General features: G+C 47.1%; 1 protein-coding gene and 1 long non-coding RNA gene across 2 annotated transcripts in view; one reads left to right on the top strand and one right to left on the bottom strand.

Moving 5' to 3' along the window:
- Positions 1-1,961: 1,961 nt before the first annotated feature.
- Positions 1,962-14,991, bottom strand: LOC103349302 (uncharacterized). Its single transcript, XR_007921823.2, has 4 exons — positions 14,858-14,991; positions 14,057-14,142; positions 6,615-6,698; positions 1,962-2,099 (listed from the first exon to the last, which is right to left on the bottom strand). It is a non-coding gene; the product is annotated as an uncharacterized lncRNA (long non-coding RNA).
- Positions 14,668-16,948, top strand: part of ABHD3 (abhydrolase domain containing 3, phospholipase) — a 58,855-nt gene continuing 56,574 nt past the window's right edge. The window contains exons 1-3 of the mRNA XM_051852073.2: positions 14,668-14,965; positions 15,447-15,610; positions 16,744-16,926. Coding sequence (XP_051708033.1) covers positions 14,804-14,965; positions 15,447-15,610; positions 16,744-16,926 — 509 coding nt within the window. The 5' untranslated portion in view covers positions 14,668-14,803. The remainder of the gene's footprint in view (positions 14,966-15,446; positions 15,611-16,743; positions 16,927-16,948) is intronic.

The raw sequence follows: 16,948 nt of genomic DNA on the forward strand, positions 1-16,948 counted from the left end.
TAGCCTATTGAGCCACGGCACCGGCGATGGCTAATTCTTGAACAAATATGCATTCTTCCCATTACCATAATCCATTCAGGCTGCTATAACAAATCGAGTGGGTGCTTTATAACCACAGATGTTTATTTCTGACAGGCTAAGCTGAGAAGGCCAAGATCAAGGGCCCAGTACATTCAGTGTTTGGTGGGGGCATAGAATGCTGTGGTCTGAAGGTCTGTCCCCCTGAAGTTCATATGTTGAAGCTTAACCCCAGCCTGGCAGTATTAAGAGGAGGAGCCTTGAGGAGACAATTAGGTCGGGAGGGCTCCACCCTCAGGGCTCCACCCTCACGAATGGAATCTGTGCCCTTCTGAAAGAGGCTTGAGGGAGCCTGTTTGCCTCTTCTGCCACTTGATGACAAGTGAGAAGTCACCATCTGTGAGGAGGGAGGCCCTCACCAGACAAAAGATCTCCAATGTCTTGATTTTGGACTTTCCAGCCTTCAAAATGTGGAGAAATTTATATTGTTTGTAATTACCCAGTCTAAGGTGTTTTGTTACAAATGGAATAAGACACAATGTCTCACACTAACCAAGCCCTAGTTTGTTGAGGGAAGCAATGTACCCCACAGCTACTCTTCCCAGTGTCCTGTGAAAGTGGGGACACAGATTTGTATATAGGGAAATAAAAAAATTCATTGAATCAGACATCCAGGAGAGCTCCTTATCTTACTCTGTTTTCTGTTGCTACTAACACAATGTCACAGAATAAGTTGTAGAGAAAATAGGTTTATTTTGGCTCACAGTTGTTTTTTTTTTTTTTAAAGACTTATTTATTTGAAAGATTTACAGAGAGGCAGAGAGAGAGGTCTTCCATCCAGTGGTTCACTCCCTAAATGGCCACAACAGCCAGAGCTGCGCTGATCCGGAGCCAGGAGCTTCCTCCGGTTCTTCCCACATGGGTGCAGGGGCCCAAGGACTTGGGCCATCTTCTACTGCTTTCCAAGGCCATAACAGAGAGCTGGATCAGAAGTGTACCAGCCAGACTCGAACCAGCACCCATATGGGATGCTGGCACTACAGGCAGTGGCTTTACTTGCTATGCCACAGTGCCGGCCCCTTGGCTGAACAGTTGTTGATCCAAGGTCTAAGGGCCTCACTCCTGAGGCAGTACAGAGTATCAGTTGCAGACCTGTTCTTGAGATAACCTATTAATCCATTAATCACATGAGTAGATTAATCCATTCATGAGGGCAGAATCGCTACCTAGTCCTACCTCTTAATATCTCAAGCAGGGATTAAATTTCAGCATGAGTTTCAGAGGGAACAAGCCATAGTAAACCACAGCCCCCCATAAAGGCACCTGTCCTTTGCTGCCTCCTTGAAATGCAGTCAGAATGACTGGGAGAATCACAGAAACAACCACAACAGCCACATCCTAGGCAGAAGAAAGCAGCAGCTGGGAACAATGATTACATCCTTTGAAGTACTGCTCTAACCCTGGATTGCCTGCCTTCAGAATTTTTGCCACATGAAAGAAAAACAAATCCCTATCTTGATTAAGTCCCAGGTATAAACTATATGCAATTTCTGTCTGACACAACACTCTCTCAAGATATTTGGCTATGATGTGGAAGACAGATAGACCAGTAACTACAGGAAGACATGTGATGAGGGATAGATTTATAAGATAGGAAACACTTAAATTTGTTTAATTGTTGATAAGAAAGAGCCAGAAGTGTTGGGGGATGTGGTGAAGAAAATGAAAAAGAGGAGAGAGACAAAGAAGCAGACAAGGAATGTTGAAGCTCCAGGGAATGGGAATGACTGATGGACACAGTTGCTGTCAAGTACCAGAAACTGATCAGCCTCAAGTAACATTTATTATCTCTAGTTGCTGTGTGTCAGAATTCCAGACAGAGTAGCTGGGTCCTCTGCTCAGGATCTCACAAGGCTACAATCAAGGGGTTGGCCGTGGCTGTATTCTATTCAAAAGTTCAAGGTCTTCTTCCAAGTTCATGTGGCTCTTTGCAAGTCCATCTTCTTGAGCTGTAGAATTTTTGCCAGCCTGTGTCTTCATGGCCAGCAGACGAAAGAGTCTGACTTCTTCCATCTCTGATCCTGAGGTCAGAAAGGGCTCAGCTGATTAGATCAGGTTTTCCCAAGATAAGCTCCCTTTGATCAACTAAAAATCAAATGATTAGGGACTTTAATTATATTTGCAGAATCCCTTCACCTTTGCCACCTGTAGTCAAGGACAAAGGATTATTTGAGGAGGTATACATCCGGGGCAGGAACCACAGGGATGGGTGTTTTAGAATTCTGCCTCCACAACCTGTGGCCTTTGCGAACACAGGAAAGGACATTGCCTTGTGTCTTTTTTTTTTTTTTTAATTTTTTTTTTTTAACAGGCAGAGTGGACAGTGAGAGAGACAGAGAGAAAGGTCTTCCTTTGCCATTGGTTCACCCTCCAATGGCTGCCGCGGCCGGCACGCTGCAGCCAGCACACAGCGCTGATCCGATGGCAGGAGCCAGGTACTTATCCTGGTCTCCCATGGGGTGTAGGGCCCAAGCACTTGGGCCATCCTCCACTGCACTCCCTGGCCACAGCAGAGAGCTGGCCTGGAAGAGGGGCAACCGGGACAGAATCCAGCGCCCTGACTGGGACTAGAACCCGGTGTGCCAGCGCCGCAAGGTGGAGGATTAGCCTAGTGAGCCGCAGCACGGGCCTTGCCTTGTGTTTTGAGTCTCATTCTCTCCTACCTTCAGTCACACAAGTAACTAAGTTTGGCGGTGTCCAACCAGAAGTAAATTATTCTCTTTTCCATTTTTTCCCCAACTTAAATTAGTTGCCGTGCTTAGGAACAGATTTTAGCACGTCCCTGCAGTGTTTCACAAGACTGCTCCACACTTGTCTACTATGGTACATTGACTTATAAGCAAGCTATTGGGGAATTAGCACGACAGGGTGTTTTCAAAGATGCTGACATGGCCAAAAATATTTCTCTTCCCAACTACATATGATTGAACAATTGCATGTTTGCATAAAGAAGAAAGAGAAATTACAGTGAAGTTCTATTAAGATTCTTTTTATCAGTTGCAGTTAGAACCCATGTGATAGTTTCCCTCCTCCCCCCAACCCCATCTCTTTTCCTCCTTCCCTCTCTTCCTCCTTCCCTTGTTCCTCCCTTTGTACTTTCTTCCCTTCCTTCCTTTCTCCCTCTCACTCCCTTTCTTTTTTTTTAAGATTCATTTATTACTTGAAAGAATTACAGAAAGGAAGAGGCAGAGGGACAGAGAGAGAGAAAGAGAGAGCACTTCCATCCACTGGTTCACTCCTCAAATGGCCGCAATGACCCAGGCTAGGCCAGACTAAAACCAGAGAGATCTGTCAGCAGGTTCACTACCCAAATGGCTACTTAGGCTGGGGCTGAGCCAGGCTGGAACCATAAGCCAGGAACTCCATCCAGATCACCCAGTTGGGTGGCAGGAACCCAAGTACTTGAATCATCATCTGCTGCCTTCCCAGGTGCGTTAGCAGGGAGCTGGATCAGAAGCAGAGCAGCAGGTGGTGCCAGCATCACAAGTGGCAGCTTAATCTGCTGTGCCACAACACCAGCCCCTGCCTCAGGGCTTTCTGGGTATCCTAAGACAGGATTGGGAAGACAGAAAAATGCTGGCTTCTTTCCCTTTGTTTTAGTATTCACCAGACTAATGATATCCTCCAAGTAGGACCAAAGATCTTTCTGTAAAAGGTCATAAATTTTTATTTTTGGAAAAGGGTTTATTCTTAGATATCTTATATTTGGACTGCTATTGTGAATGGTATACACATGAGCTTTTCCATTTCCTATAGTCATGAAAATTATCTTTTGAAACTTTTATCAGTGGAAAAAACAGAGGAAAGCCTAATAGAAATGAGAAATTCTAAGTCATTGCTTCACAAACTATCTGTATTAAAGGGACTGTTGTCAAGATCTTTAATATTTGCAATCCATTAAGTACTAGTAAGACTATAAAATACAATGAAAACTAGTTACTGACTTACATGAGTGCATATGGTACTTTGCTTTCTAACAGTAAGGAAGGTGGTTGTACTTGAGCCGTCTTGCCAGTACCTCAACCAAGATAGTCGGCCACAATTTTGGATAACTATTGCTGCCTAAGAAACCATCCAAAACTTAGTGACTTGAACAATAACATATCATTATGTCTGAGTTTTGTAAATTGACTTAGGTAGGCAGTTCTTGTTGGAATCTCTTGTGTGGGTACAGTCGGATGACATCAGGAGCCAGAATCAGCTACAGGTTTGGGCTGAATACCAAGAAGGTTTCATAGTTCAGCTGGGTTGGCAGGAACATCTAGGGGCTGACCAGGTACTTCTCTTAATGAGTGGCTTCATCATGTGGGTAGCTCAGGCATCCTCATAGCATGATGGTCTCAGAAGTAGGACTTCTTACTTGGTAGGTGGCCTTCCCAGAGTGCATGATTCAAATGGCAGATAGAAATTGCAAGACTTATGACTACTCAGAGAAATTCCAGCTCCTTCTACTGGGGAAGCAGGTCACAAGGCCAACCCAGATCCAGTGTAGAGGAGAATATAGAAGAGCACGCATACACAAGTGTTGAGGTTGATTTCTTCCTGAGAGGATTCGTTCTGAGAGGAGGAGCATGGTGGGGGCAAGAGGCTCGGAGTCACCACACAGACCCCGGCAGTCGGGTAAAAGCAGGCCTGAGGGGAGCAGCCCGCAGACTCGTATTTTTCAGTTGCTATAGCTGCTTATATAGCCAAGGCAGCCAATCCGGTCAAGGGGCAGTCTATGCCCTAACCAATCACAGCCTGTTGCCAGGCAGTTTCCAAAGCCATCCAATCACAGCCTGTTGCCAGTCAGGTTCTTGTTGCCAGACAGTTTCTGAAACCATCCAATCATGGCCTGCTGTCAGTCAGGCTCTGTTGTCATGTGGTTTCCGAAGCCATCCAATTACGGCCTGTTGCCAGGCAGTTTCTGTTGTCAGTGGCCATCTTGGCATGACCTTTTCACCTCCTCATTCCACCACACACAAGAGCTTCGGTGCTCTGAAGGCCAACATGGAGACTAACTACCATAGCCTCTATGCAAGGAGACTCTGGACAAAGTAAGAAGCTATTGAGAGAGGGGCAGGCATCATGGTACAGCAAGCTAAACCTCTGCTTGGGATGCCAGGATCTCATATTGGAGTGTCAGTTCGAGTCCCAGATGTTCTGCTTCTGATCCAGCTCCCTGCTAATGTGCCTGGGAGGCAGAAGATAATGACTCAAAATTCTGGGTCCCTGCCAACTTCATAGGAGATCCAGATGGAGTTCCTGGCTCCTGGCTCCTGGCTTTGGGCTGGCCCAACTCCATTGGAGGAATCTGATCTTCTCTGCCTCTGCCTTACTCTGTGTCACTCTGCCTTTCAAATAAATGAATAAATACATCTTTTTTTTTTTTTTTTTTTTTTTTTTTTTTTTTAAAGAAAGAAACTGTGGAGAGAAATCTGAGGAGGCTCATTAGAAGAAATTGAGCAAGAATGGATCTCACGAGGCCGTTGCTGTGGCATAGCAGGTAAAGCCACTGCCTGCAGTGCTGGCATACCATATGGGCGTCAGTTTGAGTCCCGGCTGCTCCACTTCCGATCCAGCTCTCTGCTATGGCCTGGGAAAGCAGTGGAAGATGGCCCAAGTCCTTGGGCCCCTGCCACCATGTGGAAGACCCAGAGGAAGCTCCTGGCTACTGGCTTCAGATTGGTGCAGTTCCAGCCGTTGCAGCCAATTGGGGAGTGAACCAGAAGATGGAAGACTTTCTCTCTCTCTCTCTCTGCCTCTGCCTCTGCCTCTCTGTAACTCTGCCTTTCAAATAAATAAACAACTCTTAAAAAAAAAAAAAAAAAGAGTGGGCTGGGGCTGCGGCATAGCAGGTTAAGCTACCTCCAGCAGCAGCAGCATCTTTTATGGGTGTTGGTTCGAGTCCTGGCTGTTCCACTTCCAACTCAGCTCCCTTGCTAATGTGCCTGGAAAGACTGTAGAAGATATGCCAAGGGCTTGGGCCCCTGCACCCTTGTGGGAGGTCCTGATGAAGCTCCTGGCTCCCAGTCCTGGCCTTTCTGGCCATTTGGGAGTGAACCAGCAGATAGAAGATCTCTCTCTCTCTCTCTCTGACTCTGCCCCCACCCCCGTAACTCTGCCTTTCAAATAAACAAAAAGATCTTTAAAAACAAGTGAATCTCTCAGAAACCATGCAGCAAACCCCCTTCTGTACACGAGTCTCCCATTCTCTCTCTTTCCCTCCTGCAGCAATACACTCATCCATTCACTTCATCAGATAGCATTTGGGCACCTTCCACAAAGAGAATAGTTTCAGTGAAATTCGCAGGTCAACATTTCCAAACCTCAGAACTCTGAGGCCTGCTCTTCTTCTGGTCTGTTCCGGGAAACTGAGAAGAGGAGGAGGCACCTCAGCTGACAGCTTTGGGTGACTGGGTCAGCCTGTGTAGACCCCCAGCTTTTGATACCTGACATCTCTGTGCATGGAAATGAACTGTACTTGTGCATTCCAGAGAGAGTAGGAAAGCACTACTGAACATCCTGTTACGCTGGGCAAGGCCACAGCTGCATACCTCTTACATTGTATCTGGTTTTTCTCCTCTTAGAAATATTTTCTCCAAGATCCACGCTGTAAGGCATGTGACTTAATGCATTTCCTGTATAATCAAAAAATAATAATGTTAGGTTATTAGCAAAGTGACACTGGTGGACCAACAGTAGAGAGTCATCAGTGTTCTTGGGTGCAACACCTTTCGTAAGGGGTACGCATGAGAATTCCATGAGTGAACCACTGTCATCACAGATCTTGTTCCAGCTGCCAGGCAGCACATTGATATATTTCTCAGACATTTATGGATTAAAGCAAAGATTCCTGGTGAGATTGGGCCTTTCACCCTAAAACAATGGTAACTAATACAGTTCTTTTTACCTTTTTTTTGCAAGCTACTATATTACATTTTACACAATGTAAAAAGTACAAAATATGATCCCAAATCTGAAAGGTACTAACAGGCATTCAGTGAGGAGCAGATTTCCCTCCTATCTTTCATATCCAGTGGCCTGTCCTCACTCCTTGGAGGCCACTACTAATTTCAGTGTCTTTCTGTTAGTTCTATTTTAACAAGTGGATTTTTGGTATTTTAATACACTTCAATTAAACATGGTATATGACACAAAATTTGTGGAGATGTTTTTTCTTCTTAAAACTTGTCTTCCATTACAACTTGGAATGTTTTGGCCTTACTTATTTTAAGCTGTATCTTTAATTAATTAATTTAAAGGTAGAGAGACATAGACATTCACAGAGGCATAAACAGATTGCTCATCTGCTGGTTCACTCCCCAAATACCTACAATGGCCAGTGCTGGTCCAAGCTAAATCTGGGAGCTGGGCAGTCAAACCCATGTCTCCCACGTGTGTGGCACGGTCTCAAGGACTTGAACCATCACCTGCTGCCTCCCATGGTGCGCATTAGCAGAAAGCTAGAATTGGAAGTAGAGCTAGGAATTGAACCCAGGTATTCTGAAATGGGATGTGGCCATCTTAGCCATTGCACTACACACTGGCCCCATAAACTATATATCTTTTCCTGTGATCCACATCTTTAAAAATTAGTTTTGTATTTTAAAAAATAACTTTTTGGGGGCCGGGCTGTGGTACAGAGGGTTAAAGCCCTGGCCTGAAGTGCCAGCATCCCATGTGGATGCTGGTTCTAGTCCCGGCTGCTCCTCTTCTGATCCAGCTCTCTGCTATTGCCTGGAAAAGCAGTAGAAGTTGGCCCAAGTCCTTGGGCCCCTGCAACCACATGGAAGACCCAGAGGAAGCTCCTGGCTCCTGGCTTCAGATCAGCGCAGCTCCAGCCATTGAGGCCATCTGGGGAGTGAACCAGCAGAAGGAAGACCTCTCTCTGTCTCTACCTTTCTCTGTAACTCTAGGCTTTCAAATAAATAAGAAGAAATTTTTAAAAAATAATTTTTTACCATTTAAAAAACTAATAAATGACAGGGAAAAGTTTGTCAATGGGTACTAAGATACAGTTACACAGGAGAAATAAGGTCTGGTGTTCTATCATATAATAGAGTGACTATACATAACAATAATGTATTGTGTATTTCATTTTTAAAAGATTTATTTATTTATTTGAAAGAGTTACAGAGAGAGAGAGAGAGAAACAGAGAGAGAGAGAGAGAAAGGACTTCCATCAGCTGGTCCACTCCCCAATTGGCTGCAATGGCTGGAGCTGCGCCGATCCAAAGCCAGGAGCCAGGAGCTTTCTCCGGGTCTCCCATGTGGGGCAGGGGCCCAAGCACTTGGGCCATCTTCTACTGCTTTCCCATGTCATAGCAGAGACCTGGATTGGAAATGGAGTGGCTGGGACTCAAACCGGTGCCCATATGGGATGCCGGCACTGAAGGCAGCAGCCTTACCTGCTACGCCACAGCGCCAGCCCCTGTGTTGTGTATTTCAAAACAAGCTAGAGGATAGAATATTGATTTCACCGAAAGCAATATTTAAAGATAGAGTTGTCCTGATTTGAACATTACCCATGGATTGAAACATCACATCGTACCCCATAAACAGGTATTTTTTTTAAAGATTTATTTGTTTGAAAGGCAGAGTTACATAGAGAGGAAAAGACAGAGAGAGAGCACTTCCATCAGCTACTTCACTCCCCGAATGACTGCAACCTCCAGTGGGCCAAGCCAAAGCCACAAACAACAAGCTTTATCCATGTCTCGCATGTGGGTGCAGAGGCCCAGCCCTTGGGCCATCTGCTGCTTTCCCAGGCACAATAGCAGGGAGCTGGATCAGAAGTAAAGCAGCCAGGCTGCAAACTAGCACTCGTATGGGATGCCAGCGTCACAGGTGTTGGTTTTACCCACTACGTCATGATGGCCCCAATGTATTATTATTTTTTAAAAGATTTATTTATTTATTCAAGAGGCAGAGTTACAGAGAGAGGTCTTCTATCTTCCCCCAAAATGGCCACAATGGCCAGAGCTGAACCGATCCAAAGACATGAGCTAGGAACTTCTTCCAGGTCTCCCACACAGGTACGGGGGCCCAAGCACTTGAGCCATCTTCCACTGCTTTCCCAGGCCATTAGCAAGGAGCTGGATTGGAAGTGGAGCAGATGGGACTTGAACTGGCACCCATATAGGATGCTGGCACCACAGGTGGAGTCTTAACCTACTATGCCACAGTGCCAGCCCATCAATGTGTATTATTTTTATGTACCATTTAAAAAATTAAAAGGAAAAAATGTCATTGTGGCAATTTAAATGGATCCATAAGAGGAAAAAAACTCTTAATTTTAAGTGTTGGTTGAAAGAACTGAAATCTTTAACTTATTTGAAACACTGCTATAATAGATACATAGGCAAAGGATGAGCCATTAATATTTATTAACCATTGAATGATTTTGTAGGAACTTTTTATATTCTATTAGTTTTTTGCTGTTGCATAATAAGCTGCCACATACATAACACCTTCGAGCAACATGTTTATTTTCTTAACACTTTCCCTGGGTCGGGGGTCCGGGCACAACTGAGCCAGGTCCTCTGCTCAGTGTGTACAGGGCTGAAGTCAAGGTGTTGACCAGACTGTTTTCCTCTAGAGACTTCACAGGGAAAGAATCTGCATCCAAGCTCATTTAGGTTCTCCGTAAAATCAAGTTTCCTTGATGTTCCTTGTAGGACTGGTTGTTGGCAACCCACAAATCCTGGAGCCTGCCATCCTTTCCTGCTATGTGGCCCTCTTCAGGGGAGGGGGTTCACACGGCTTCCTGCTCCCTGGAGGCTGGCAGGACAGCCTCACTCACGTCTGCTAAGATGAAGCCTTACCTAACAGAGTGGTGACATCTCGCCACCTTTGCTATACGCGGTTAGAAGTGAGACAGGAGTCCTGCCTGTACTCAAAGGGAAGGAAACCAGCTTGCAGAGGTCATCAGCATCACCTTAGAGTCTGTGTATCACACATTCTCTAAGCAATTCAGATTTCTCCTTGAAACACCCATGATAGAGCTAGGGGTAAAAAGTAGCAACAGGCTTCCTGAGCATTTTGTATCAAGCTGTAAAGGTTGGCTGCACCACTTCAGCTCTGTTACTTCAAGCGCATGCTTGATCAGAATTCTTAAAAGTAGGTGCAGGTGGTGTGGTGCAGCAGGTTGAACAGCTGCTTGGGATGCTCGCCTCCAGTATCAGGTGTCAGTTTGAGTCCCAGCTACTCAGCTTCTGATCCAGATCCCTGCTAATGTGCCTGGAAGGCAGCAGATGATGACTCAAGTACTTGGGCCCCTGCCACCCACATGGACAGCCTAGGCCATTGCAGGCATCTGGAGAGTGAACCAACAGATAGAATATTCTGTCTCTCCCTCTCTGTTTCTCTTTCAAATAAATATTTATTTAAAAAAAAAAAAAAGAATGTTGTTTCTAGGGGCCAGCAGCACTGGCATCCCCTGTAGGCACCGGTTGGAGTCCGAGCTGCTCAACTTCCGATCCAGCTCCCTGGCAATACGCCAGGGGAAGTGGTGGAGGGTGGCCCAAGTGCTTGGGCCCCTGTACCTATGTGGGAGACCTGGAAGAAGCTTCTGGCTCCTGGCTTTGGCCTAGTCTAGCCCCAGCTGCTGCAGCCATTTAGGGAGTAAATCAGCAGATGGAAGATCTCTCTCTCTGTCTCTCTCTCTCTCTCTCTCTCTGTAACTCTGACTTTCAAATAAATAAATCTTAAAAAAAAAAAAAGACAACGAAATTCTTCTCTGATCTTCCTTAGACCCTGGACTGTGGCTGCTAAGTTGCTGCATTTTATGTATTTGGAGTAGACATTTGCATTTTCATTGGCTGCCCAGCACCTGAACACTTATTTGTGTGTGAGGAACCCTCACCATGTAAAGCAGAGTTCATCTCCCCATGTAAGCTGAAAATGCCAGCTACATGTCTGTTTCCCTACCTCCACAGCAGGGAGAGAGCTGAGATATCATGCCAACCACAGTAGTCAGTTCCACTCTCACTACATCCAGAGGAGCTAAGAAGCAGGAATCACAGGGGAATCTGTAGCAAGGGGACAGAGGTGGCAGCACCCCAGTTCCAGAAGCAACAGTGTCAGCGGTTCAGAGCAGAGCCTACCCAGTGATGACGCTGTGGATGTCAACACCCATAGAGTGGCACCCAGAGCAGGAGGGAGTCTTGTCATCAGAGGACCAGCTCCACAATGGCTCCTAATTTCTCAGCCTAGTACTCTGGCCCTCCCAGAGACTTCATTGTGGGGAGCAGCTCGGACTGGACTGAGTTACTGGAATTAAGACTTATTCTATGCATCTGCTCTCCCACAATATGGCGCTGGGAGAGAAGTAAACAGCTTCCGCACAGCTGCCTCCAGTTCAACCAATAAACTGTAGGACTTGCTCCTGATTGGAGGAGAGCAGCGTACTCGGCGTGTGGGCAGCCGAGTTGGGATTGGCGGAGGAGGACTATAAAGGAGGAGAGAGACGGCATGCACCAAGGAACATCTAAGGGGAACATCTGAGGGAACACCTGTGCAGCCCCCGAGAAGAGCCGGCCGGCGGTGTGCCACTCCCCTGCGGAAGTGGGGAATGTGGCCAGGGGGAACTGCCCTTCCACGGAGGTGGAAGGGATAGTAGCCAACCCGGGAAGAACCAGCAGCAAACCCGGGGAGGGCCGAGCAGACGAAAGAACAGCGCAGGGTCCTGTGTCGTTCCTCCACGAAGAGGGGGAGCGACATAATGGTGCCGTGACTCGGATATGAAGCCTAGGCAGGACTTAGTGTCGTTCCTCCATGAAGAGGGGGAGCGACATTCATCAGCTACCCAATGCCATTGGAATGCATTTCTTTTCTACTTATAGGAAGCTTGGATTTGTTTTTGTTGCTTATTACTAAGGACCTTGGATTACTACTGCATCTGGTGCCTCCCTTACTCTCCACACCTAGTATGATTACATTGCTTACTCCTCTGTTGTCACTAGATGTATGGTCCCTGCCCTGTCTTGTTTGTCATTGAGTCCTCAGTGTCTAGAAAGCACTCAAGAAGAAATTGATGAACGAATCAAACTGTGTGCTCATCTGTAAACTGGGAGTAATAGCTCTTGTCTTAAGGAAGATTGTGAATGTTCTAACAGGAAAGAAAGTTGAACATCTTCCATCCCTTGTTTATCAACAAGAAAACAAGGCCCCCAGACAGATTTGCCTGAGTTTGGAGTTGGTTTCGACTTCCAGGTCGGCATACTTTCTACACACTGTGAAGATTATGAAATGTTGTTAGGAACTCAGTGTTTGTGCCCTTCCTCTAAATTCATACTTTGAAGTCCTTCTTCTAATGTGATGTGCAGCAAGAGGTAATAATGTTTAGATGAGACCACAGAGGTGGAGTGGTGCCCATGTAAGAGGACAGAGTTTCCTCTCTCCACCATAGGAAGATGCCAAAGGCGGCAGCCATCTACAAGGCAGGAAGAGAGCCCTCACCAGAACCCAATTATGCTGGCAGATCTCAGACCTCCATCCTCCAGAACTGTCCAAAGGAAATGTGTTTAAGTCAACCAGTTTAGGTATTTGTTAACGGCAGCCAAGCTAAGACAAACATTTTATTTCATGATGTTTTCGCGTGAAACTCAAGTAAAATTATGGGACATGGATTTAGCCTAGCAGTTAAGATACTGTTTTAAGATGCTTATGGTCCACATTAGAGTTCTTGAGTTTGATGCTTGGTTCCAGCACCTGACTACAGTTTCCTATTTGTGCAGACCCTGGGAAGTAGCAGTGATGGCTCAATTGGGTTCCTGCCACTCACGTGGGAGAGCTGGATTGAGTTCCTGGCTCTTGCCTTCAGCCTTGTCCAGCCCTAGCCATTGTGGTCATTTCAGGGAGTGAATTAGGAATAGGAGTGCTCTCTCTCATTCTCTGACTCTCAAATAAATCATTTTTGAAACATAGGATGCTTCTTCAAAATAAATAAATATATACATGGAAGCAAATGAAAATATGCAAGCATGATTGGTAGGCAGGGCCAAAGGCAGGTGCAGACATTTTAAAGAATGTTGCATGGGGGCTGGCGCTGTGGTGTAGCAGATAAAAGCCGCCACCTGCAGTGCCAGCATCCCATTTGGGTGCTGGTTCATATCCCAGCTGCTCCTCTTCCGATCCAGCTCTCTGCTATGACCTGGGAAAGTCCTTGGGCCCCTGTACCCGCATGGGGAACCCTGAAAAAGCTCATGGCTCCTGGCTTCGGATTGGCGCAGCTCCGGCCATTGCAGCCAATTGGGAAGTGAACACCTCTCTCCCTCTGTCTCTCTGCCTCTCCTCCTCTCTGTGTAACTCTTGACTTTCAAATAAATAAATCTTAAAAAAAAAAAAAAAAAGAATGTTGCATGTAAGGTGTCAAGTGTGGCAACCAGTACATGCATTTGTTTTTGTTGTGTGTGCTCAGGTGTGAGAGTCAGAGAAAGAGAATCTTAAGATCAGGGAAAAGGGGGAATCTAAGCACACATTACTTCATTTAGCTCTCTCAGCAGCTCTATAGAGCAGAAATTATTATGCAACAGATTTTAAAAGCAAAGAATAAAGGCTCAGTGAAGGTAATGTAATTATTTGGCGCAGTGGCAACCATCAAGCTGCAATGACCAAATGGAGCGCAGGTCAGTTGCTCATTTCTTGCCCATTCCCTCTCCCCATCGCAACATTACATCATTTACAGCCTATAAATGTACATTACAATCATGTATGATCTGTATACAGGCCCTTGCCTTCTTTTCTTTTGCTTAAGCCTTGCCACTCCAGATACCCCTGCCAGGGAGGAGTTCATAATAACAGATTGTGAAATCTTCTAACTGCATCAGATTCCTCTGAAGTATCTCCTGACTTTGGCCATAAATAAACCTAGGCAGCCCGACTTCTTAAAGGCTTCCTTGCCGGTACATCAGGTAATCGGTGTGAATTTCCGTCCTTCTGTAAGTTCACAACATTAATGAGCCACAAGTAGGCTTTTCACAGTACTGAATCTCACCTCCTATTCTTGCCCTTTGCACTTACTTCCACGAACCGCTTCTCATGTTAGGCATACTTGGCCACCAGGAAGACCCACAGAGACACCTAAAGTCAAGAATTAATGTCATCACCGTTGACTGTTCCTAGAATATATTTTTCTCTTTTGACAGTTTTCGGGGACAGCGCAAGCTCTGGGGTGAGGGTGGGGGAGGGGAGGATGTGGGATTCTCTACGTTGTGCATTCTCTTGACTTAAAGTGGGCACGAACTCCCAAAATCCTCGAATACAAGGCACCCTTCCTGGGCACCTAAACCGCTAGTCTACCAAGACACCCCCTCCTCCCCGGCCGACCGCAGGCAGTCAAGGTCACCGGGACAGGTGCCGGCGCCTGGAGTGAAGCAGCGCCGCCCGGCCCGTTTCTTTTCCTCAGGCCGCTCGCACTCTCCCGCGACTCTCGGGGTCCACCCGAGCTGACTGCGACCCGAAGACCCTTGTCCGCCTGCCGAGCGGCGGAGCCGCGCCTCTGGAAGGTTCCTGAGAGGCTGGCGGTGGGGGCGGCTCCGGGGAGCCGGGGCGGAGCCGGCGGCGTCTGGCGGGCCGGGCTACGCCTCCCGGGGCCCCTCGGCCGCGCCCGTTGGCGGAAGCCGCGCTCCGCCCGGCAGTAGCCGCTCGAGTCGAGGGGCGGCTGCGGCGCGGCGCCCGCTCCCGCCCGCTGGCCGGCCGGGTCGCCTCCCGCCGCAGGACCGGTGCGCCGCGCTCGGGAGCCATGCAGCGCCTGGCCATGGACCTGCGGATGCTCTCCCGGGAGCTCTCCCTCTACCTGGAGCACCAAGTCCGCGTGGGGTTCTTCGGTTCCGGGGTGGGCTTGTCCCTGATCCTGGGCTTCAGCGTCGCTTATGCCTGCTACTACCTGAGCAGCATTGCCAAGGTGAGCCTGGGGGAGGCGCAGGGCCGCGGGCGGCTCCACCGGGGGCGCGGGCAGCGGCAACCGGCAGCCCCGAGGCCGAGCCGGCTGTTCCCGAGAGCTGGCCCTTCCCCGGTGCCGTCCGGACGCTCTGTGAGCGCGCGGGGACAGCCCCCGGCCCCTGATCCTCGCACCGCAGCCGGCTGCCCGCGGCGCGGAGACGCTGCTTGGTCCCGGTTCGCGGGCGCTGCCGCGGCTGTGGCGCTTGGCCGGGCTGTAGCACTTCGGAGAACGATTCTTGTATCTGCGCTCGCTCGCATTTCCCTCGAGGGCGCTGATAAGCCGCGGTGAAGCCCGTTGTGCTTGTGAAGGATGTGCGAGGGCCTTCCAGAATGAGGGATCGCGCGCCCCGGGACCCCCCGCCTTGTGCTGGCTTCTGATTTACCATGGACAGAAACTTGGCTCTGTCGTGGACCCTTCACCGACCCTGGCTTTCTCTCTTCAGAAACCCCAGTTGGTGACCGGGGGCGAGAGTTTCGGCCGCTTCCTGCAGGACCACTGTCCCGTGGTGACCGAAACGTATTACCCAACAGTCTGGTGCTGGGAGAGCCGAGGACAGACCCTGCTGAGACCTTTTATCACGTCCAAGCCCCCGGTGCAGTACAGGAAGTAAGTAAAGGTCCAAGTTCAGGCATTCATTGACAACTACAGATTTTTTTTCTTTTTTTGCAAACGCCGAGCGCTTGATTAATAGAATCCCTGATTTAGTAAGTAAATAGGACAGAAAGAGTGAAAATGGAAAGTGTCCCCCACTCCACCCCCAGCTGCAGGAAATATCAAAGTATTGCCTTTCTTTTTTCACTTTTTTTTTCACCCTGGTATAGTGCTTCTTTCTAGGATGCAAACTGTGTTTAGTAGAGATTATGGTTTTCTAATTTGCCATGCATCTGTGCCTGAGCCCTTGGGGCTCTGATGATAAAAACCAATTCAGATGTAAATACCGGAGTGAGGGTGAAGAGGACACCCACTGGTTTGGGTTTTGTGTAGGTTTCATGTTGACAAGCACATAGATGCCCTTGAGGTGTTTAAAGGTACCGTCCAGAATATATCAGGATCCAGGAGATTGAAATGGGGCCTTTTATTAATTTCCCTGAGTCATCTAGTCTTTCTGGAGTCCCTTTATTTGCTTGAAACTTGCACTATTTGAGAAAAGTCCTTAAGTTCATAGATACCGCAGTGAGAAGTACTGGAAATTATTTAAGAAGCAAATTTTCTAATGTACTCGGTGGAGAGACTGCATTATTGAGTCCAGAGAGCTGGAGCAGTGATCAGATCAGCTTTTCCCTGTTGAATTATTTCAGTGACCTCAATCAAATAGGGGTTAAATGCTGGGTATTTTAGAGTAATGAGGCAATGATTAAGATAAATATTCAAAGTCCTTTGAAGTTCATTTCTAGATCCTACCTTTTACTGGAGTTCTAGAAACAACTTTATGGTACTGATCTTAACATCCTGGTAATGAAAGAGATATAGATATGAGGGGTCTTCAAAAAGTTCATGGAAAATGTGTGTTACATAAAAACTATATATGGACTCCAAAAAAATTTTGCACTAAAATGCATGTATCTTTTGATTCCATTTTCCATGCACTTTTGAAAGTATCCTTGAATGTGTGTATGCTAGTGAATGCTTAAAAACTGTTATTCTTAAATGACTAAATATTGTCATGTTGATAAAATTAAAACCCTACACTTAAGACAGGACTTGGAACACGTAGTAACGTTTTGAATTATTCCTTTCAGCGAACTTATTAAAACTGCAGATGGAGGGCAGATTTCGCTGGACTGGTTTGATAACGAAAACAGTGCATGTTATGTGGATGCCAGCACCAGACCCACTATTTTACTGTTGCCTGGCCTCACCGGAACAAGCAAGGAATCCTATATCCTTCACATGATCCATCTCAGTGAGGAGTTAGGATACAGGTACCAGTGCAAGATTTGTGTC

This window comes from Oryctolagus cuniculus, chromosome 10 (assembly GCF_964237555.1).
Source record: "Oryctolagus cuniculus chromosome 10, mOryCun1.1, whole genome shotgun sequence".
In the NCBI taxonomy this organism is placed as follows: Eukaryota; Metazoa; Chordata; class Mammalia; order Lagomorpha; family Leporidae; genus Oryctolagus; species Oryctolagus cuniculus.